This window comes from Bombus flavifrons, chromosome 13 (assembly GCF_040668555.2).
Source record: "Bombus flavifrons isolate JBK064 chromosome 13, iyBomFlav1_principal, whole genome shotgun sequence".
NCBI lineage: Eukaryota > Metazoa > Arthropoda > Insecta > Hymenoptera > Apidae > Bombus > Bombus flavifrons.
Window position 1 is genome coordinate 5,737,934 of NC_138454.1, and position 24,551 is coordinate 5,762,484.

Sequence of the window (24,551 nt, forward strand, 5' to 3'; positions counted from 1 at the left end):
GATTTGGCAAAATTCTGCATATACTTAGATTCTAATGATTTAATTTCGTGGTTGTGGACGCGTATGGTGTGTCATTTCGATTACACAAGTAACACTGCGAACGCCTGTACGACTCTCAATGAGAAAAGTGTGTTGTAACAAACGTTACTGAAACGAAGCACAAAAAAGAAATTTGTACGATTCCGCACATTAAGACACATTGGATACTGCGTCCAGGAAAGTGAAAATTTGTAAGAGAATTCTCTAGATAAATATGGATCTTGTCTTTGAAAAGATACGATCAGTTTCTTATTTACTAATTACGAAAACTAATTCACGAGGAATAACGTAACTAGTTTATGAACCGAGCAATAGCATTGTGATTGTCAGCCAGTCGTACAATTATACGGAGCTCGTACGTTGATAATCGAATGAAAAGCTGCAAGATTAATGAAACGAGGTTCGCTTTCTACTCGAAATCCAATAACACGGACACCTAGTTACTATGCCGGATGCGATTATCCTCGCCGACTAATTGGTGTATAATGGACAGCGTCAAAGTTAGAAACAGCGTGAACGAATCCGGGTAATTTCAGTTCGGCCGTATCGTGGAAACAGGGATTGAGCCACGAAGGGCCGACTACGCGATTCCGTTTTGATGCACGACCTGTATTCGATAATCCTGAAATCTAATTCTCGTTCGCGTGCACAGCAAGGATGGTAAATGGATTTGTATCGCAGCGCGTACGTTCGGTTTGTTTTCGGTGTGCAAATATTGATGGCGCCGTTCGAACCACCAACGATAATAAAATGGCGTTATACCGAGCGCGAGCCTTTTATCGGCCGCAATATCTGGCCGACCGTTGATCGCGGCAAGATGCGGCCTAATGGAAATCGCTTTAGCACCGACCAACCGCTTCCATAATCTGGCCAATCGATTCCACGAATTCTCAACCACTTTCCCTTTCTTTTCTTTTTGATTCTACAGCCTGAATATAGTGGGATCGGAAAAGTGCAGAGGTAGTTCTATGTGAAAAAAGAAGTAAAAGGTTCGGTATAATATTACGGATTTTGTCATTAGGTGGTATTGACAAAATCCGCAATCGCTTAGTTGCCAACCCAGTAGGATAGGGCTACTCGAGTCAACTAAGCTTCAACATTTTGAAGTTCGATCTTGAACTTTGCACAGAATATACTTATCGTATATTGTGTACGCTATGTCATATTCTTTCTCTGATATAATCGAGGGAAAATTCTTGATCGTGAACGAGAAAATCAGGCGATTCACTTTAACGGTAGGATTAACTTAGGCGAATAAAGCAATCGTCTGATCTTTGAAAAATTGACAGAGACTGGGAAACTCGTATCTCTAGGAAACTGTTGGAAAACAATTGAGAAATTGTCAACGTGGCAATCCGATACGAGTTTTCAAAGTAATTTGTCAAAAGATAGATACGAAGAGGATTGGAACGAAAATGGTAGCCTCTGCGGGATCTGTCGCGAGTCTCGTAAAGCTTTCGCGGTGACCGCGGTTAGTCGAAGTGAAATGCCCCGGTGCAAAAGCAACTTCGACCCGCCGTCGCAACACCATTTCACGCTGAAAGTTCGGATGAACAGTCTCTGCTAGTGGTATGAATATCCCTGTTACGTGGAAGCTTCCTCCGTGCGTTTCTTCTGCTACGACGTTAAAAGCTCGTTTACGCGGCCCAAGGATGTGCCTCGAGTTAGGTCAGAGTTAACTAGGAGAGCCATTAGCTTAAAACTATTAGACGATGGTGCGCGAGCGAAGCAGAGGAAAAGAGGAAAGAAGGAGGGAAAGAGAGCTTTGAAAGTCTTTAGAGTGGCGGTATTATGAAAATGGCTGGTCAGTCCGGGATAGCCAAGTGCACGTCATTGTATACAGGCGAGGAAGAAAAAAGAAAGAAGGTGGAAAGAGAGCTTCGGCCGAAACAGCCCGCTCGATATGCATTTTAAGCTCGGGACACTCGATTAAGCTAGCGGGTGTCTTTGATATTTGCATATCAATATGGACCTATGCCAAGAAGGAGATGTTCGCTACGCTTACTGGATTTGGATTATTCGGCAACCGGAGTGCACGGCGAAATGGGTACGAGATAAAGTCCATCTTGATTGCTAATAATCGCGCTTGCACCAAATTTTGACTCGCTCTTTGCCAACTGTTCGTTTACTACTCCCACGCAAACGAGGTTGGAAGCTATTTTTGAAAGTAGTAAATTTTATAAAATAGAATTTCTGATGCATTCGAGGGAGGGAGAGAGAGAGAGAGAGAGAGAGAGAGAGAGAGAGAGAGAGAGAGAGCTACTGTAGATTGCGGAATTTTGATTTATGGTTTTTACATTTCCTACAAACTCAGAGCTACTACACGAGAAAAAAGAAAAGCAGTTCGAGTGTATCCATTGAATCATTGCGTTCTGAATGAATAAACAATAAAATATAACAATTCGGATAAGCTGATAAGAAGAGAAGGATCGATACCTGCGACATGTGCTGCGGTCTGGTCGCCGTCGAAGTCATGTGTACCACAGAAGCTCTGGGCATTTTAAAACTGTTCTCGCCCTCGTCCGGCACAGTCGTTACCTGCAACATAAAAAAGATACCGATGATACAACCGATACGAAGCTTCCACGATGGTATTTCTTACGCAGCATCCTGCATCGAAACACTAAGGATGGCCAAAAAAGTTTCCTCCTTCGACCCTGTGTATCCACTCGAGTCTTCCTCAAACGGACGCACTCTTATCGCGAGAATTTGATTTTCCACTTTCGACCAACTACAGATCTTACTCGACAGCCAGATTACTCACACGTTTCCCTGAATACCATTAGTCCAGCTCTATGTTATCTTCTGCCCTCTTCCAAAGAACGCGTCCACGTATCGTCCGGCTGTACATTGTTTGCGCTATTTGTACACAAATATTGACACGATATTCTATTGTCAAGCGAGATCCGTCGTTCTGAAGTCGCTCGTAAATTTCCGTTTAGTTGGCGAGCCTATGCGAATAACCTTAGTAATCGAATGGCATTCGACGAGAAAAACGGCGACTTGAACTTTACGAGCTTCCAGAAACTACAAAGGGGAACGTTGAACGTGTTGCGAGTAACGCAACCAGCCCACGATAAGGCTTTCCGTGGCTACCATTGTCTAGGGGAGCCGGACAGATAATTGTCCTCGGGTTCTACGTCCAATTGTATCGCCTACGCGGTGTTCCTGGCCACGGAAAACGTGCAGAATCTTTTTTGCGTCTGGCAGGCCGTCAAGTTAGTCGGCCGAGGACCATGTTACGTCTAAATCCTCTGGCGGTGTCCACTCTTGGCCGCTCGAATGCGGATTGTTGCACGCCTGCCGGCCTGTTTATTTACATCCACCTGACCAGCAAATCGTAGTCGGGACTGGTCTCGTTTCGCGACTACGCGTGTCCACCGGTTGCTCTGCGAGCTACGTTCAAATCCGTGACATCGGGGACGCGTGTGTTTTACACGATATTGGACGAGAATGGTAAGACCCCTGCTGCGATTCTTTGGCCTTCTTAGATATCGAATGAACGATGGTAACGGTTGTCCGACCTGTCCGTTCCATTCACGCCTTTCGTGATTTACTGCCAACTGGTTTCGTCGATCGACAAAATTTTGTAGCCGTTGTAAGCGAGTACCCGCATACTCGGCAAGCTACCGTAAAATTGTATACATAATACTTTAGAATTCTGTTTTTCGCTGTAGGCTGTACATACAGCGATTGGTAAAAGCGTCCTGACAAACCAGATTTTCTTGTAAGCTAACGCGCGTATCTGTAAGTCGTACGATTCTTTATCTAGATTTTTCTGAAGTACAATATTCGTCATTCGTTATCGCGAAGCAACCGTACGAAACAAACGATAAAGATAAATAATGAAAACTATAAAATGGACACAACGCTGAGAAACTTCTTCCTTGCTTATTTACCTTCCTTATTTATTTAATAACAAAGTGTCTCGAAATGGATATAACTATTTCCAACCTTTGTTCTCGACGTATGTGAATTTTAAACTCAAAAGTTGTGTTTCACCTAAAAATTCTATAAAAAGAATCGTGTTCCTCATCCCTTCCTTATTTTATTATTTATTTATTTATTAGTTATTTATGTTTATGTATTTAATAACAAAGTGTCGCAAAAGTTGTGTTTCACCTAAAAAATTCCATAAGGAAAATCATGTTCCTCATCCCTTTTTTATTTATTTAATAACAAAGTGTCTCAAAATGGATATAACTATTTCCAACCTTTGTTCTCGACGTATGTGAATTTTAAACTCGAAAGTTGTGTTTCTCCTAAAAATTCCATAAGAAGAATCGTGTTCCTCATCTCTTCCTTATTTTATTATTTATTTATTTATTAGTTATTTATGTTTATGTATTTAATAACAAAGTGTCGCAAAAGTTGTGTTTCACCTAAAAATTCCATAAGAAAAATCATGTTCCTCATCCCTTTCTTATTTATTTAATAACAAAGTGTCTCGAAAAGGATATCATAACTATTTCCAACCTTTGTTCTCGACGTATGTGAATTTTAAACTCGGAAGTTGTGTTTCACCTAAAAAATTCCATAAGAAAAATCATGTTCCTCATCCCTTTCTTATTTATTTAATAACAAAGTGTCTCGAAAAGGATATCATAACTATTTCCAACCTTTGTTCTCGACGTATGTGAATTTTAAACTCGGAAGTTGTGTTTCACCTAAAAAATTCCATAAGAAAAATCATGGTCCTTATCCCGATTGAAACAGAACAGCTGATCTGTAACGATACTTTTGTTCGCCACTGCACATGAATACGGTTGTTTCGCTTCTATCGATCTTCGTATGATTTATGTTAGAATGGTTCTCCAACTCGTGTATCGTTCCCTCCTTTAAACGCGTGGGCTCTGATAAGGAAATTTAGGAGGCGTGTACTCGCACGCCGACGGGAGTAGTACGTCTGCGATATTCCCTTTCCAGCTATCTCGCGTCTCTCGCGTCGCGAGAGGAACGCGCCGCGCCGCGCCGTCTTTTTATAACCGTTGTTTATTGCGATAGGTTCAAGTTCTTCGACTTCCCCCGAGATACTCGACGAGGTCGGATAATTATAGGCGAACGTTCAAGACGAGGCTAGATACCTCTTATAATTGAGATACCGCTAGAACTACGGATATTCCTTAGTCCTGCGCACAATGGACGGTTTAAATCACTCGCCCGTACTCTCTACCACCCACTCATGCCCGCCTTCCTCCCAAGTTGAATACTTTCCGATGGTCTGACGATTCAGGCCTCCTTCACTCCCGATTCCGAAATCCACGAACGAAAATCGTTACGAAGAAACCACGACGAACGTACTCGAACCTGAACCCACGAGAATCGTAAACACCTACAGGTGTCACCTTTTAGATATTCTATTATGCGAGCAAATTGATAGTTGATGGTTTCTAATGTATTCTGACTCGGATGATTAGTGGAATATTCATCTTAACGCGTTGGTTCGCCATATAACAGTCACAATGCATTGATTTCGTTCGTCTCGTTGTTCCATTGCTTTTAGCAATTTTTTGTAGGAAAAAGCCTGTTGTTTGACTAATTTTCTCGTTAGAATGGTAAGAGGAAGTAGATTAGATCATTACTTATATTGTAGTACTATATTATGCACATAGTAATTAGCGAATACTAATTAGACCGTGAATATTTATGCATATTCAGGTTTTTACGAACGCGAGTAAAAGATCAACGCCTAGATAGAAATTTGTTCGTCTACTAAATGCACGTGCAATCAACAAGAATTCGTTCAATCAACGACTAAAATTTCGTTGGGAAAAATGAAGTTATCCAGATAAGTGGGATTCCACTGTGTAACAAAATTTCCTGCGTTGCATTAAAATCCATGAAAATTGGTGGGCTAACGCTGTTACTTGATTATTCCCTCGCGAGTAATCTCCCTTTCCATTTTTTCCCCTCTTTTTCCGCACTCTTGCTTGATGCTCGCATATTGTCCCGCTATCTGCAGTCCGATTCGACGACACTTTGTCCCCGGTTGCCGGTTGGACTAGCGGAGACGAGCAACCCGATTTTCAATAACCGACAAGATAGCGGATAAGCTCGTCGGCTACCCTCACTTGCGATTTCTCACGTTTTCTGCCGCGCTCTCCCGAGGGATTTATCCCTCGAACGTTCGCCTCCAGGTTTGTGGAGCACCGTGGCTCCGAATCGCGGCTGAAATCAATATCTTCGAAACGCCTGGCAAGTTCCGAGCGATCCTGTTGAAAACGATTTCGCTGTCTAATCGAACGAAGCCTCGCTCCCTCCTCACCAAGGGTTTCTTGCACAAGGAATGTTAAATGAAAAGCTTCGTGATTCTGTTGACGAGCTGCGAATTTTTATCCGGCACGATGAAATAAATTATGTTTTTTTGTGACAAAGGCATGCAGGTATGCTGTGAATTTATTTTCCATACAAACGCGAGCTTGTGCTCTTCTCTGGATTTTTGTACAAAGCCGAAAGTACATGGATATGAGAGGAAAAAGAGGCGATTGGTACGGCTTTGTTGATATTCTGATTTTAATGTTACTTTATGATTAAATGGCAGCATTTTAATACGACATAATCGAATACAACCCTTAGCTCCGAAAATGTGGCTCTCTTAGATACAGTTGATAAATTATTTACACAATATTTTAATATGACAATTATGTAATAGTTTGATAGTGCCGAGTGTCATGGATTTATCATCTAATTGTTGTTAAAAAGAGATATACATATATATTAGGTTGTCGCAAAAATTTCTCTCGTTTTCTAAAGAAAATAAAATACTGAGTTGGCAACTAAGTGATTGCGGATTTTATTATTAAGTGGTAATGATAAAATCATTTAGTTGTCAAACCAATAATATAGAACAAAAGATGGCGTGCTATTTCCTTGTGAAACGACCGAAACTTTTGGGACAACCTGATGTATAGAATTACACACATATATATAACCTGTATTATTAGATATATGAGAGGACTTGTACGTTTGGGATGGGAATGTGAATGGGTGTGGATGTTTGGAGGTGATGGATGCTCTAAGAGTTGCATGGGAATGAGTGGGAGTCAGAAATATTCAGCTAAGCCAAGTTCTTTTTTCGGACTGTGAGGACGAAAAATAAATACATATATATTTCTAAAAGGATTACATATATCTCCGAACCAAATGGATTGTTCCTTTCTCTAACCATGTTATATTATGGTATATCCTTCTAATCGCTAACCAACACGGAAATAAAACAATCGACAAAACTCTACCCGTCGTATTTTTCTCTTCGTGCACATACATCAGTGTCGAACGTGGATACGGAAAATCGTTACCTATCGGAAGATAAAGGACGAGAACGTAACGCCTGCAACGTGATAAAAAAATGCATCAAGGAGGGGAAAGTTTACGTAACGTTAATCGTATCGGGGAAGATTGCGGAAAATGAAAAGGGCAGGCTTGGAATTTATATCCGCGGAGGGAGCAGGGGGATTAATCTGAATAGATGAATCTGAATTCGAGGGAGTATTCCAGGGCACGGCGCGCGTGCATACAGAGCACTGAGTTGGATAATATTTTCCCTAGACGTTAGCCCCGAATAAAGGCGAAGCATGTGCCTGGAAGGATCGTCGACGCCACGATAGTGCACGCTTAATAATAATTTCATGTCGAGATTTAATAAGAGATGCCTTGGAGAACGACTGCCGCGAGCCAACCAGGGGTTGGGCCTCGTGTTGTCTTCGAATCGTTGCATCGGCCCCTATACAAGGGGAAACGCAACCTAATTACCGATATTTCTGATAAACATAATCGTTTTCGTGCTCTACAGGCACAGGAAGTTACGTATCTGCTAAGAAATCATAACATTTTCCCTGGAAAAGCAAATTGCTATCCACAATTCTGTCTCTGGAATTCATTTAATTTCTTTCGAATAAAATTTGATAAAAATGTAGCTTCTAAAAAGCATCGAATATATAGTCAAGACAATTGAAACGTAATTGAATTTATTTTTCCAATGGTTGATTAATTTCATTATTTCAGATGATGAAAATTGTCGGTTGTAGATTTCAAAAGCTTTCGGAGTACAGTTATTCGTGCAATAACAAATTGTCTATCAACGTTTTCGTGACGCTTCTTCCAAATTTCAACTCAATTATATAATAAAAATCATACGAATATTCTATTATTCGTAACGAGCGTTAACGATGTCTCGATCTTTTTCATCATAAATTTCTTTGAAATTCATTACACGTGACTCGTAAAGGTGTATGCCAATATTCGTTCTCATTTCCTTTCTCCACTTACTTTCATAGATTCTGTGCGAATTGCTGTATGGGTAAATTATAAACGTTATTAAACCTGTGATCGAAACGATTCAGGATGCACCAATACCGATGGGATGAAACGCATCAAATTATCGAGCATAATAACGATACTTCATGCGAGTTAGGAAATCGAACAACCAATTTGTTCGTTCAGACCGTTGCATTGCTCAATTACGATGCTCTCGCGGTACTTCTGCCAGCCTTACGCGGACTTTTTCCTCTTTGACATAGATTTTGCCTTATTGAATACACCGCCACTACTTCAAATACTCATTTATAATCGTCAATGTAACCCTCGCGATATATTAGCATCTAACGCCACTTTTGACTACGTTAAAATATCTCGACAATAAAGTGTCACTCGTTAACTCGATAATTCCCTGCTGGCTTTCTCATTTTCGATTTCGACACGGCTCGAAAATCCACGCACCAATTATCCATCCATCTATCTATCTCTATTGCTGTGTACGTCTATCGTTGCTACGAACGGGTTGCTCAATAACGAGCGTTAACGCGAATGCATCGAGCGATCGACAACGATTCGAGGCGCCATTAATTATATCGAGTCTCGACCAACGAAATAATCCGTTCTCTGGATCGTAGGCGGTGTCCGGTACCAGTCACCGTGTAATTTCTTATAATTGTAGCGTGTAAATTGGTTTGTCGCCATGAATCAGTGCTCAATAAGGACAGAAGCGTTCGATTAATATACCAAGTCTGTCAGGAGGCAAAATAACTGACTCGCTGTCTCTTGTACATATTTCTCAGTTTCGTTACCCAGGTACTCTGTTTAATGTTTAATTTTCGAACACTTCCGTCAGTTTAGTATTTATATCCAACCCTTTGAAACGGCCTATAAAGCCCCATAAAGCTACTACAGAGCCATATAGATCTCGAGATAAATTTTGAAAAATGATACTTGCAAATTTCCTCTGTTTCCCAGTTTTGGAGTTGGTCAATATCGCTCATAGAATAACAAATTGTCTATCGACGTTCGTAAAGCTTCTTCCAAATTTCAACTGAATTAGAAAAATCATACGAAAATTCTACGATCGCTAGCGATGTCTCGATTTTTTCCATTATAAATTTCTTTGAAATTCATTACAAGTGACTTGTGTATCCTCATTTCCTTTTTCCACTTACTTTCATAGATTCCGTGTGAAACTACCGCTGAAAAGTTCTACCTTTCATTTTTAATAAAACTTGGGTATTTGGTGTGGATTGTGAATGTCAAAGTGGCTGCGTCTTTGAATAAAATCGTTAATATATTTAGTAGCGTGTACTCTCTTCGTTATATAAAGTTGCACATATAGTTGAATGCTTTATCTATCGCTGGATAATTCATCAATCATTTTTTCCAATTTTCATGCGAGTAGAAAACTTTCGATCCGACTTGATCGATGGAATACGAGACTAACACTTTTGAACAAGCGTGTACACGATGCAAGAAAGACGTTTCGCAGACAGAAACATAGTCGTGCAATCCTGGCGTTGATTCCGTCACGAATTTCTCTCTCATCGCGACCACTTGGCGTAAATGAATCGCGAGTCCATCCCATGTGTTCACATGGAAGAATCGATCGTTAGGTTTGCCGAAGCCACCCATCCCTAGGCTAGTCGTATGCAAAACGCGAGTTCTGCATACGAAGCGCTGGCCGCTTTACGGAAGCGGTCGTTCTCTTGTTAGTTAAAGTACCAGGCTTGAATATTCGATCGAACTGTGAAGCAGGAAGCGCGATGCTGGGTGTCAGGCCACTTCTGAAACGCCGTTGAAAAACACGGACACTGTTTTTTCACCGTTTGCGCCGTGACTCGTTCTCATTCACTTTGCCTTCGCACCTGTTCTCTAAGCTCGCACGTTCGCGCCTTGTTCGCTCGTGCTTGTCAGTAGCTCAATCAGGTCGGAAAAACCACGCGTAGCCACGGTCCGCGGTTTGCTGCATACGTGAGTGATTTTGAATTAGTGTCTTTGATAACGTTTGCTTTGCCTCGCTTATATTCTTTCAAGTCTGCGTGCACGCGAGACAGCCTTTCGTTTCTCCAAAGCTCCATTCTCATCGCTCACTGTCCGGCTCCTAAGAGCACGTCGTCGGTTCACGTTCAAGAGAACCTACTACGTCTCTCTCTTGTCAGCCACTGCCGTGTGCACGCGTGCATTCTCTTGTCCCTGACTTTCCATATAAAACAGCTAAAGTTAGCCGGTCTTCTTTCTTCCTCGAACAAACTTCGTTCTTGCTTCTCCGTAAAGAAGAGGCGCGATAATACGATAAATTGGTATATTTATTATTTATATATATCTATTTTGCTGGACCACAATTTTCTAATTTCCAATTCCCATCTTTCTACGTTAGACGTGTTTCTTGCATCACAACGTGGAGTCGAGCGATGGCTCGACGAAGAGACGGAACACGGGACGGGGAACGGATTTCATTAACGAGAGCGGCCTTTGCGTCTTCCACGAAAACGCGAGTCAAGGGAACGCCGGATCGTTTGCCGAAGCTCTTTATGAAATTACAGCCGCGTTTCGAGAAAGAGAAAGAGTGTCCTCCCGACCAAGGACGCTCGTTTAATTTCTTTCGAAAGAACGCCACCGAATTTTTCTACGTTCCACCGGCCACGTTGCACATCCTGGCAACCCTTATTCGGACGATGCGAGGGCAGACTAAAGGGTAGAAGACGGAAAAAATTGAGAAAATTAATATTCACGGTCGAACTGGCACGAAACGTATCGAAGTGGCCAAGTTATCGCCACGTTAATTAAATACCGCGCATATTATCAGCCGTTGCGGTGCTATAATTCTTCGCGACAAGATAATATCGCGTTTACTTAATCGTAGCTCGCCTTTAAACTCGTACCAATTAATTACCTGCGCGGCCCCTCTCTCTCTTTCCTTTTCGGTTGTACGTTCGATTAAACCCGGCCGTGATCGCCGCTGATTTATTCGAAAGTTTCGTCCGTGCTCGCGCGCCAGTTTCCACTCCTACCTTCCCCTTTCACGGTTACTAACGATCGTTCTTTCCTCGACGAAGAGGAAACAACGTCGTACATTTCCTCCGCAACGTTGAAATTCGCCCCCGTGGCCAATCGATCGAGCCGAAACCTCCGCAGGTCGCTACCTCGCGATCGTTTCTCAAGTTTTTCTCGTGGAATCTGCACCGGTGCCGTTCTTCGTCTCGCAAGTCGGGTAAAAAGAGACGCCGATATCAGGCCGTGGTTTTGCAACCGTGTAACGAAGTGTAGAAAATTTCGGCCGATTCGTTACTCGTAACTAACAGGTTTTTATAAAACAGACATTGTCTCTCTTATAAATTTGATGGGATTTCGATGTTCTTGTTTGACGCTGGGATTACCGAACCTGTATGCTATGATAAATATACCACGGTTAGGTGATCACAATGAAAATGGCGCGACGATGATAATCACGCTTCGATGGAAACATTAATTTCACCGAAAGTAGCTGTATGTTTTAACTAAATGCAAAGACAAAATACGTAAAAGGATAGTTTCAGTATCAGCTATGAAGCTACACAATTTTATACACAATCTCCTCGACCCTACACCGTAGTAATTTCTTCGCGTGAAAAATTAAATAACAAAAAGCTACGATATTTTAGGAAGAAATAATAGCTAAAGTGAAGTGAAACAAAACCGAGCAGAGGATACGGTGTACTCCAATGTGGTTGAAAGAAACTGTGTGCTCGCTATAAAATGCATCCTTATTTTAACCGTTCCACTTTTCATCCGTGGAAAAAAAAGAGGAAAAAAGAAATAACGCGAAAGTAAAGAACGGTCACGATGAATTTTCCCGCGATAAATCGTCCAGACGAATTTTCCCCGGGATATCTCTCTGGTCGTGTTTCGAGTTGCAACGCGATCACGATCGATCTACTGGCCGGGAAAGGGAAAAAGGAAATGGTCAATAGAGAGGAACGATGTGCGCGAAGGAAGACGTATCAATTCGAACCGGGAGAAAATGCACCCCCGTGCAGTCAGCTCGCAGTAATGAAATGCAGCTTACACCCCGTATTTTATGTTTTATTAGGCTTCTCCCTCCCCCGCTTCGCTGCTTTTGCCCGAGCATTCGGGTCAAGTGGCTATGAATATCTGTATCCAACTGTGGCCGTCTAAAGCAACCAACCAATTTGTCTGTCATATTTCACCGCCTTCCAGCCACCCTATTTTTTTCCTTATGGTTCTTTTTTTTTACCTCCTAAGAAGGGTCCTTTTATCGCGTTCTTTCGCGAGACGTCCGTCGTCGTCGTCGTCGTCGTCGTCGTCGTGGCGGCAAGTGGGAAAACAAGCAGCGGACAGGGAATAAGCTATTTCCGGTCGTGTAAGCAAATTTCACTGAAAAACAGTGCATTAAACGGTGGAGATAAAAATTCTTCCACTTTGAGGATAAACTTTTCGTCGGAAGCAGAAACAAAGATAAACAACTAATCATTTTTTAGTTCCATTTCTCTTTAAACGAAATCATTCTTGTACGTCATTTATCTCTGCGTTTCTAGTATCATTTATCATCGATTTCTTCGTTTCGTAATCCTTGTACACGCCAAAGAATTGCAGAATAGTTTTATATATCAATTAAGTACTTTTCATAGCAAAAATTAACTACAGAATATTGGGTTGGCAACTAAGTGGTTGCGGATTTTGTCGTTATTACCTAATGACAAAAGCCGCAATCACATAGTTGCCAGCCCAATAGTTTTGTTTAATTAAAAATTTCTACGATCACAGGATTAAAAGCTAGTAAAAATTGAATGGAAGATAAAAGTTTCGTTTCAATTCTATGAAACCCGTTCGGGAATTTGCGCGCGATGGTATCGTTGCTAGAATGGCTCATCCATCGCAGCCAGAGCTTAATTGGCCGCGATAAACTTTTATTCGCCACTCGAACACGTCTTCGAGGAACAATTAGCTCCCACCACCTCCGTGCACCGATTTTGCTCCAACTTCCGCCCTCGGCCGAGAAAGGCAATCGAGAGAGGTGGACGAAGAGTAGAATGGAAAGAGAAGAAACGTTTCAAAGTTAAAAGGAGGATATATCTCGGTCTACGGGGTGGTAATAAATTCTCGTAGAATTATGAATCCACGCACTAAGAATGATTCGATATACCAAGAGGTACATGTACCCGGTAATCCCTGAGTGGCGCGATGCATTTCGACTGGAACTCGAAGGGTAATGACCAGAACTCGATCGAAGTCACGATCCAGGGTTACGAGCCTTACCTTAGGCTCTTTCAGTCTGCATCTTACGGCCTCTGTTGTTGTAGCGCCCCTTCGTATTTTTCCTGGACGTTTCAGAACCCATACGACATTCAAAAGAAGCGAGCTGCGCTTGAAAAAAAAAAAAAACGGTCCCGTCGCTGTTTGATCTCCTAATCACTTTAACTTCTTTCCATATTTTCCGAACTATCCTTTTTATTATTTCTTTCATATACTCAAATACTTGTTGGTTGAAAAATTATTACGAAATTATCGCACGAGTCATTGGCAAATATTATCGGAAGAATCATTGACTAGTTCGTAATTTTGGAGTATAGGGAAAATATAAAAATCTCACGAGATTCGTATCATTCGTATTCTTATCCGCTTTACGCGTGTCAGATTTTTAACACTGACCACTGTTACTACTCCGATTAATTTTAGAAAATTTCAACGTTTCTAACGATACGAGATCGTAAAAATTCCACAATAATAAGATCTTAATTTATCATCGTCCATAATTTCAAATTCCTTTCGTCGTACATTTATGTCTTTATCGATATAATGTTTTATTAAGATTCAATACTTATCGATATATAAATGCAAAATTCTACTCGACTAATAATCTTCGTGACAATGTGGGTTAATCGTCAGGTTTTGAACGGGACTGAACCGTCGTAATTCTCGTACACAGGGTTGTAGGTGTCGTTTAAGAACAGTTTTAGTCACGGTCGTTTATCAAGCGACCGAACATTTGCTAGGGTAATCGATCCAAGAAGAGAAACGACCGCTAAAATGTTGGTCATTTCGCGCGACCGCGCAATTTAACGGCCGCAGCCAATTTCTGCCTTGGATTATTCTCGACACACCTTTTGCGTGCGCGACAAGCTCCAGAATACAATCTCACTGTTTGGTGCACCTCTCTCGCCTCAGACGTGATACAATCGCTGGTACGCATAATCCCTCGATCTCGCTGCCATACGGTTAATTTCAACCTTTGGCCTTGAACAGTCGCGACCAGACGATCGTCTATGAATAATACAAGCTACGTGTCCAGTATTCCTATGCTTCGAACCGAGTACGGGGTATAAATCATCTTCTGTAACTCTACCCTTTTCATCGCTTCTATTTCGGTATATTTCGGTGTACTCTTAGGCAAACACCATCAAGACTCACGGATCATTCATCGATTTATACGAAAATATACTGCGAGAAGATCTTTGCCGAACAAGTTTCACTTTTCAATTTAATTTTAACAAATTACTAATATTTTTTCCAACTATCGTCGGTATCCTCGCTACCCCGACATCATTTTCACATCAGTTACTTGTATATTCGTATTAAATTGTTCGAGAAATTAGTGATGCAATTGGAGAAAAATTTAGCGCTTTATCAAATACACTGTACATTTTCGTGATAAGAAAAATATTTCGTAAAATCTGTAACATGGTGTCGTTGGCAAATTCCCTTCTCGTGAAGTGTGTACAGGGTGTGAATAAACACGCGAAACACGCGATGAGAGAATTGATTCCACATGGACACCATCGCGAAGAGGAAAGCTGATACGTAAAAGCATCGATGAAGACTTACTTTCAAAGTTACAAATGTTTTCGCTAGAAGTTACTCTCGCTGCTCTGACTAAAAAGTAAATAAGCTTCGTACGCTGCTAGAAAGATCGTTTTCCTAGTGACGATATAGAACTTGGTTGCACTTGGTCCGCGTGGTCACCGGCAGCCAGCCTTTTGTTCCTCTACCAAAAAGAAGCTGCACCGCAGAAATCCGAGCCAAGAATAGCTTACGTTGCGGGTGCCACGTGCCGTGTTACTCTTCTACTAGTCGTCTGTAGACAGCTGAAACTTGTACTCGCGCTGTTACCGTCGCGCGCCACTACGATTTCGCGCTCTATTATTACGAGTTTCGCGAGACTGCCTCACGAGTGTCTAACAGTCTCTTCCTCTTCTTCTTTTTCATTCTCGATCGTGTTTGACTCTTTGATTATCGCGTATCGTATTTCCATAATTTCCCGCCATCAATTTCACCCGTCTGGAACGTTTGGATCGTTGCAAGACCAGCGAGCACGCAGCTTAGGCTGCAATTAAACGGCAAGATGGTATCGTTACTACGATATCGACTAAGTATAATCTTCTGCTACGAATAGACATAATGGTATGTTCACACTGGTGCGGGTAATCCGCTAACAGATCGTGGTCGTTGGCAGTGTGGACACTTGGACACTTTCGTGAGCAATGAGCAGCGAACACTGGCCAGGAAACGATACATCAAACGGTCTGCTTGCGACTGTGTTCTTGCCTAGCTGTATACTATTGTCTACTTGTGATCTGCTCGCAGCTATTTGTAAGCATCAGCGTGGATAAACGAGAACAATTATGAGAGTAGCATGAGAGCAGTATTAGAGGAATTTAGTAGCAGAGAGAATTTATGAATTTAATGGATTGACTCTACGTTGTTAACACGTTCAATGCACAAAGCATTGCATTCGCTTTTCATATAAATGTAAGATGTATGTCGACCGCACTTGAAAGTACATTTTGCTAACTTCATTATTCATATCGTTAATATACTACGAACGTTCAGAAAATAAGAAATTTTAGTCTTCCTGTTTAAAAAATCAATAATCTTCTTAAGGTAAATTCGATAAATTGCACGTTCGTCGAATACGGAATACAACCTGCCTTTGTCTTCTATCTCTAAACGCAAGGCAAAATAAAAACAACACTGGATGCATAGGTGGGCGTGCACAGCGCGTGGTAAACAATTTTTCGAAATTCATATATGGATTCACAGTGACGAAAGACTATTCAAGGCTTCCGGGTATAAGCCGTGACCAGAAGGAATTATAAGCATCGTAGTTAGCTTCTTCAGGAGGTCGACCAACACATCGACACTTTCCTGTAGTACGTATACATGTACGTATATGTGTATACCTGTATATATACCAATATATTACACGTATACACAAACTCACGTATTCGTCTGGCGAATCATTGATCGATCAGTCGACGTCTTACTAAATTACTCACATGAGTAATTAAGAAACGTTGGGAAACAATTCTGGTCACGGTGAAGCAGGCATAACGATGCAAAGCATCGACAGTCGTATACTGGAAACGTTTCCACGACAGAGAATTCATCAACACGTACGTTTAACGGACTCGCGACGGGTTCGCGTGCAATATTTAACTGAATCCGCTTGGCATGCACACGAGACTGGTTTCAAGGCAAGACACGAGAGCAGCGAACAAGTCACACGTCCGAGTCTCGAGCTGACCGTAGCGACGAATTATCCGTCCACGTGGCTCGTGATCCATGAATAAACGGCCCGGTCTACCGTCGTGGACGTCGCTTTGGGTACCCGGTGTCTCTTCTGCCGATAAGTAATCGCTGGTCCGACCGCGTGAACCACCACGAAAGAGAGAAAAAGCTCGTAAAGCGAGTGCTTTGCCGTTTGTCCCGTTGATACATCGAGGACTCTGCTGCTGCACTCGGTCGCTCGCGTAGAAAAACGAGTCGCGTGCTGATAGCAACACCGATCGGTTAATTAATTATCCGCGCGAGACAGCCGACTTCGTTCGAACCTTCGTTGTTTTTAACATACTTTTTGCGTTTGAAGTTATCCTCGAACTGGAGGCTCGCGGCACGCCCAAGGGTATCAAGTTTGCCGTGCTAATTGTCAGCTTGATATTACGATCCTGTCGTGTCAGTCTCGTTCAAGTCGCTGAATTCGTTGAAAGAACGTTTACTTGTCCTTTTAAAGAGCCTGCGTTCAGAACGACTTGCGTTGCTCGATGATTAATTTGTTAGCGATGTTGAAGTGGCTTTAACTTACTTGTCGTGAAGTTTTAACTTTGACACGAGAGAAATTAATGGGCAGTTGTCTTCGTTGGTTCCGAAGTAAGAAACTGCCTTTGCTTCTCTGTAGAAACTGCTTGTTTCCGTACGTGGTCAGACAAAACAGTTTACGCGAACTTGGTCGTCGAACCTTTCTAGCTTCGGCTCTCGCGTCGTTCATTTTTTCCAGCAAAGGGTCAAAGAAAGAAAAACGTTTCCTGCCTTCGAGTTCAGACTCGTTAGAACCCTACATCCTCCAATTATACCACGCCACTGTCGAAACAGTCAAATCGTTTCGATGAAATCCATCGAACGATCGAACGATGTTAATTGCTTTGACTAAAAATCTTCGGTCCAACAAACCATCCCGAAACTCTCCACCAATCAGCGTGCCAATAATCGATCCTTCCATTCTTCTAATTTATTTTCGCCACAAAACCAAAACGGTTCGTTAAAACGTACAAAAGTTGCACGAAAGCGACGAGTTAATACGTCTGTTCCCAGTTAACAGTTTAATTGCGCTACGTGAGCTCGAGTCGTCGATCGTTGAATCGACGAGTGTTTCTCGTTTCACAGGGCCCGTTAGACGATCGCTGCACGGTTCCACGCTTGTTTCGCATTCTACCGGCGCGACACACCACGCGAGTATCGCTTACAGCGCACGTAACACCGCGTAGCGATGTAATTTCTCTGTCAGCCAGGGACACGCGGCTCTGCGTCGTCGTCGTGGCCGTCGCGACGCCCTTTCGTTCCTCTTTCTCCAGCTGCATTTCTAGGGTTATACCGGTGGTCGTCGACGTCGTCGTGTACGTACGGATTCGGCACGTTCTTCGTGCGGCGCGTCGACCTTTCGCACCCACGTCCGGATCGGTGTTCCATTTCGACGTCTCTCGTGACGCTCGCTGTCCAAACGAACGTACAGCCAAGCCATTCGTTCTCTCTAGTTCGAATTACGTCGCTGGTCCGCGAAATTGGACGGATATCTCGCGGTCGGATCGCTCGAAATCGACGACTGTGACGCCTCTTCGATTACGACCCAACCTGGAATTCGAACGCTTCCCGGTGTTTCCAGCGAAATTAGAACGAACGTTTACAGAGGCTTGGCCGCGGATGCTTTTGAATCGGTCGTGAAATTTTTTTCTTTCACGAGAATCAAACACGTGCCAGTTTGCGTGTTTCGATGGAATATCTTGGATGTTCCAGGTGCGAGCGAAGTGATATCGGTTTCGATTGAATTAGGTGACCCGTTTTGTGTATAAATGTAAGCTTCTACGAATCCGACCAACATTTCGACATTGAACGTTGCGTGTCTCTGCTCGTTGCGTAAATGTCGTACCATTGTGTGTCTATCGTCGATGAGTTCGTAAGAAGATGTGCCGCTTTCTGTCGAATTCTATCTTGTATTTTTAATCGCGATTTGTGTATACATTAGTATCCAATTGCTTGTCTCGTAAATTTTTGTTCCATTTACCACAGAGAATGATTAAATTTACCTTTAGTGATAAATACCATTAGCGATAAATGTGTGCGTACGATACACGAACTACTATTAGGTTGTCCGAAACGTGTCTTTGTTTTATAGGTACGTCTTTTACAACGATGCATCTTTATACAAACATGAAATCTAATCTGTCGAACGTTGTGATTCTTATTTTGATAGAACAAAATGGATCATACGTAATTCGATAAAATAATATAAAACGGAGAATGTGCATCCATTGTTTCCTTATAAAACGAAAGAAACTTTTCGGACGACCTAATACTTACAGGCGGAAAATTTATTAATTTTAATAATTAATTGAATATTTCAAGAATCAAATAATTCACTACGATGGAAATTATCGGCTGGATTTTCAAACAGTTCGTTTTTCGTGTAAAATACGTATATAGCTGATGTTAGCTTGAATGCAGAAAGATCAATGGATAAAACGATTGACTAAATCAAAGACGAACTGCGTTCCTATATATCAGAGTGGTGAGCTTCGAGCGGTTAAGAGAGTATCTGAATCAGAGCACGCATTCTTCGAATAGCGACACAATTCTGTCCCATCTTTTCTCTCCTAAATTCTCCTTCCATTTATGAAAATTCCCAGTTTCAGCGAACATAAGCGATAAGTCGAGGGACAACGTTAATCGCTTTGAACGAGAACAGTCGGACTGGAATTGTGACAAACAATTCGGTGGTGCGTTGGGCGCCTATAGGCGAACTCGTTTAAAAATAAATCACAGTAGCATCTCAGCAGCACATCACAGATACGAAAGCGACGGAATGTCGAGTTGCTCCAAATTAGATCGCGACTTATCTAAAAGCGCGGTTTAACCCATTTAACGTTAATTTGATGTGTGCACCTGTGCGCAAGGGGCAATGGATCCCCGGGATCCTGTTAAAGGTATTAAAAATCCGCGGATTTTTCCACAGCTTCAGCGCGGAAACGCGATCGCGTTCCCCTCGCCGAGGCACTTTGTCAGCAAAAATACGTCGAACAGCTACTTTACCGAAACGCCAGTCTTTGCAACAAATCGGTAGAAATGGAATATTCCTGCGTGTAAGATTAAATCGAAGCTTTTAGTTTCGTCATCGACTTCTCTTAGACGCTTTGTTTGAAAAATAGAAATAATGAAGGAAATAAAATATCGTACTTGAACGCGTAATGGACAGATAATGATTTCAGGTGGCGTATTTTGCTCGTTCACTCGTGCAAAAGTTGATAAGCAATAACAACTCAATTATCGAATGACAACAGGTGAGAATATACTTAATGTTCAAAACATGTGCAAAAACACGATTGGCTTGTGGATATGGTTAGCTGTAAAATGGCTGATTCGTAGTGTCTCAACTTTCTCATCTCGCCTGATAGAACAGCAATAGGGAGCCGCTGTTTTCACGTTTGATGCCTCATTAATGCGTAGTTTGCGAAATACGCGAATATATAAAACGAAATAAGATACTTGCCTATCACTGTATATCATCTAAATCCACTTCATAGAAAAGTAGTAAAGAAACTCGTTTACTACGTTCTATGTGTCCCAAGTTTACGTTTCGAAGAGAGAAAGCAGCAGACAATGCGTGAAACATAATAGAATGTTCCACCTGCAACTCCATTTAATAGAAGCATAGTAAAAGAATTTCTATTACAACTTTCGAAAATAGACCATTCTGCCAAAAATTTCGCAGAGAGCCAGAAAATTTTTTCAATTTCAACGAACTGTATCTTATTAAAAAAAAAAAAAAAAAAATAGCCAGAAGCTTCTAGTAGTATTACGTTCGATATTTCCTAACCGCAAATTCCGTGAGAGAGAAAAATACTGAAAATAACGATCGAGATAAAATGTTACTCCGGTGTGTTAGCAAAAATTTCACGGAAATATTGTCCAATTCCAACTTCCAATTCCACATCGTAAAAAGATAAAAAGCTTCCACTATCGTCGTGTCTTATCCTAAAATTTCGAAAGAAGAAATACTGCAAATCACAGTGCCTGTTAAATATTCCGCTGTATTATCAAAAATTTCACGAGAAAGCAAGAAATATCGCAATATGCCAACGATCGATTCACCGATCGTTTCGGGCAGTTCGACATGGAAAAATCCTGCAAGGCGGTGTCCGTACGTTTTCCACGCGGCGGGCAAATATTTGCGGCTTCCGTAGCCAAGATGGTTTCCTCGTGTTTCCCAAAGAAACACGGAAATCTCGGTGGCAAACAGCGGCTTTCCTTTCGGAGACGATCGAGTCGTTCGCAGTTTTTCACGAGTCTCGTCGATCATCCTAAAATTTGTTAGAGAACGCCCACCAGGCACAAGCGCTTCCGCCTCGCGTGTCTTGGATATTTACACACGAAATTAGACCCGAGTTCCGCGAGCATCGCTCGCAGACACGTCCTCTTCCTCTTTCGCTTCTTCTTCTTCTTCTTCCTCTTCTTCTTCTTTGTCTCTGGTGTTCCCGCGCGAGTTCGTTAAATTTTCATTAGACCGGACCACAATACGCAATTTGTCAGCTTTATAAATATGGAGCGACGCGATGGCAGAACGTTTTTAGATGGCTCAAAGAGTGGTAATGAATATGTGATTCGTACGTGTTTGAATCGGTCGACGACGCTTGTACGTGGGTGTTCCAGTTATTTATTCTACATTCTTGCATTGATTCATTGGTGTAAGTTGATTAGAAGTTTGTTAAAGCCCACGCGTCGTCTCTTTAGTTCCAAATAAAAAACATAATTGACAAAAGTTTATCGCTTTGTGTTCACTCATCTCGTAAATACTGTGGTTTTTCTCAATGTTTGTCGTAAGTCATCGCCGTAGACGTTTTGTGAAATTTCTAGAGAAAACGTTCACAGGGGAACATAGAGTAGCATAAGAAATGCCGGCCGATTGCCAATAGCTAATTTTCTGTTGGCGCTGGTAAATATTTACGAAGTGTGTGAACTTGAAAAGCGCTTGTACCGTTGCTAAACTGCCATTTATGTAAAATTAAACTGCAATGGACTGTACGATCTATTCGCCAATAAGAGAAGTGATATATGTACATGAAGGAGCTAATGAATCATATTCTCTTCATATTGACTCGTGCAGAGCCCATTTTTGGCTAAGTGAAAGTATCTATCGTGTTTTTATGACGCGCCAGAGAAGAGGAATTATGCAACAGCAGATATTACGTTCGTAAATCAAATTCGAGAGATTTGTTATGCAAATATGCGTGACATGTAATTTTGGAGTAGACGGACGTGTTCTTGGGCGTGGAGAGATGGAAACCGATGCGCCGATGTCGGGTGTCACGCAGATTAAAGTGAAATGGCGTTCACACAGCAACGGAAGTCATTCACTAGCTGCGCAGACGGGATACACTAAATGTGGAACGTCGAGTGGTCGTCGACTTGAATAAATAATCGGCTTTTACGAGCGGAGAATTGTTTGCAGCCGTTTCTCATCGATGACCGTCCATCGAATTTCCAAAAAGTAACCTTGACGATCGTTCCATCACGATCTATCAGGAAAATAAACTTTCTCATTCATTTAAATCGTGAATATGGAATCTCACGAGCGGTTGTTACGACGAATAATCAGAATACGCGAACTTACGTTTAAAAAAGTGACTCGTTGGAAATACAAATTAAACATTTGAGAAATCTCAGAAATATCTTCTGTCCCGTCTAAACAATTTTCAACGCGTGAACTATCGAAACAAGTTGTGACAACTGCGTTGTCTTTTGAAAATTCCGAATTCTATTCTAACAATTCTTTCCAATTCTTGAAAATGAACGAATCGCGTAGAAATCTCTTCGATGAAATACACACTGCTCGAAAGAAAGCGCAATGAAATTTTTATTTGAAAAAGGAAACCACGTTCCACCGACCTAATATCTTCGAGAAAAAAGCGTCGTGTTTTTCATTTCGAAAAAATCCAGTAGCAGCGTGGAAGTTGGAAAAATCGATGGAACGTCGGTTCCGAGCGTCATCGGGCCATCGTCGCGCCGACAGATAACTGCTGAGAATAACGTTTTCCGTGTCCTCGTTTGAATGGTAATCGTACTTTTGGTTTCTTCTATTCAGCATTGTGCAGGGCCGAGCTATCGCGCGCATAGGAACGCCACGCCACATACATACACCATGCTCGTACAATCGGGAACTTGCAAATGGCAGTGGCACTTTTACTCGAGACCTGGACGCGCAGCCCCTATTGTTCTAGCCGAGTTTTAAAGTGCGCCGTTCGAACTCTGACATTGGCCTCCGCTCGACTCGGTTTTAGTAGCCAACTATGCGGTTATAAGCGAGGGTGCTCATATCGTCTGTCGAACTTGTCTCGCGGACCCCTGCCGTACCAGAACCCTTCCTCGCCGTCTGAATGCAATTTGCTTGCCAGGCAATTACAACTGTTTCCTTTCGGGGTGACAGCGCGTGAAAAATTGCTGGAAATATCCTTTGCTATTACTCGCTTGTGCTATTCTAGTCACTGGAGATAAAGATGAGAAAATATTAGCAAAGATTTTACTACCGATGACTCACCGCCTTGTCCCTGGGCCATAATAGAAATAGAAAGTAGCAACTATAGGAAGAGAAACGAATCAAAGAGGAAAACGTTAAAGATAACGAAACTACCGTCTATTTAACAGTTTCCACGGTGAATAGCTATGATCTTTCAATCACGTGCAGTTGCCAGTGTTCCTCAAACCGGAGCGAAAATCTATCTCGACGAGCTACGCGTCCGTGTTATAGAAAGTACGAGTAACACAGGCAGGATCTTATTTTCCTGTAAAACGATACAGTTGCACGTATCCTAGACACGTGTGAGCACCGCTGAACCCTAGATACGTCTCGTATATACGCGTTCGATGTATTCAAAGGTGCAACCCTTTCATTAGCGTGTGGGCCACGCGCTCTATTATCCCCAACAAAACATCCGATTCCATTGTCAGGCGTGGAACAATGCCGTGCCGCGGTCACGTGTTCTACTTTCGATCATTATTCGCGAAGTGTGCATAAAATTGGCAAATTGCGCGTGGATCCTCTTCTCCTCGTCTGGCTTGTCGTCCGAGAAAATTTTTCCATCGATACTCCGCCGCTTCTTCTTCTCCCTCGGCCGATGACAGCTGTCGCGCCTTCGTCGAGATCCTACTCCAGAAAGACAAAAAGATCCAAAGACAAAGATCGAGGAGAAAACGATCCTCTCTCTACGCTCTACACGCCTCTTCCCCTGTCCGCGTCTCGTTTCTCCCTGTCGACTCGGATCGATTCGAGTGCTAGCACGCTTCTGGGTTGCCGCCCCTTATTCTGCCCGACGATACAATGGGCCGTGTATCGAGAATTAAAGGTCGATTAAATGGAAAAATCGTCACTGCCGCCGCTGGCAACGCCGCGCGGGGGTACAATTTGCCCGAATAAATTGGACGAAGTGTTTGATTGATCGGATTTTATTGGAGCGCATTGCCGCGCCTCTCGCCCCGGCCAACCTACCCTGACTTCTCCTGACAGTTTTGACAGCTGTCGCGGTGCAGTCGTGTCTCCTGGTTAGATAAAAGCCTTACGAAACGATCATTTCCTCTGTTTCGATCGGCAAACGCGTCGCGTTTCAATTGGACACGTTCAACAGCCTCGTGAGATCCTTCCTGGAGGCCGCGTTTTCCAATCGACCTGTCGCCGTCCATTGAAATTCAAACGCCGACCAAATCTCCGGGGG

At 42.4% G+C, this 24,551-nt stretch overlaps 2 protein-coding genes across 4 annotated transcripts in view; one reads left to right on the plus strand and one right to left on the minus strand.

Moving 5' to 3' along the window:
* LOC138186426 (mediator of RNA polymerase II transcription subunit 20) overlaps positions 1-24,551 on the plus strand; it is a 142,138-nt gene that overhangs the window by 17,257 nt on the left and 100,330 nt on the right. The window contains exon 1 of one of the 2 annotated variants that reach the window (XM_069126313.1): positions 15,765-15,888. The exons of the other annotated variant lie outside the window; for it this stretch is intronic. Within the exon in view, the coding sequence (XP_068982414.1) occupies positions 15,780-15,888 (109 nt within the window). The 5' untranslated portion in view covers positions 15,765-15,779. Of the gene's footprint in view, positions 1-15,764; positions 15,889-24,551 lie in introns of those variants that run through there. 2 annotated transcript variants of the gene reach the window in all.
* Positions 1-24,551, minus strand: part of LOC138186425 (facilitated trehalose transporter Tret1) — a 108,601-nt gene that overhangs the window by 12,354 nt on the left and 71,696 nt on the right. For both annotated transcript variants that reach the window (XM_069126307.1, XM_069126308.1), the window contains exon 2: positions 2,476-2,577. In XM_069126307.1, the coding sequence (XP_068982408.1) occupies positions 2,476-2,577 (102 nt within the window). The remainder of the gene's footprint in view (positions 1-2,475; positions 2,578-24,551) is intronic.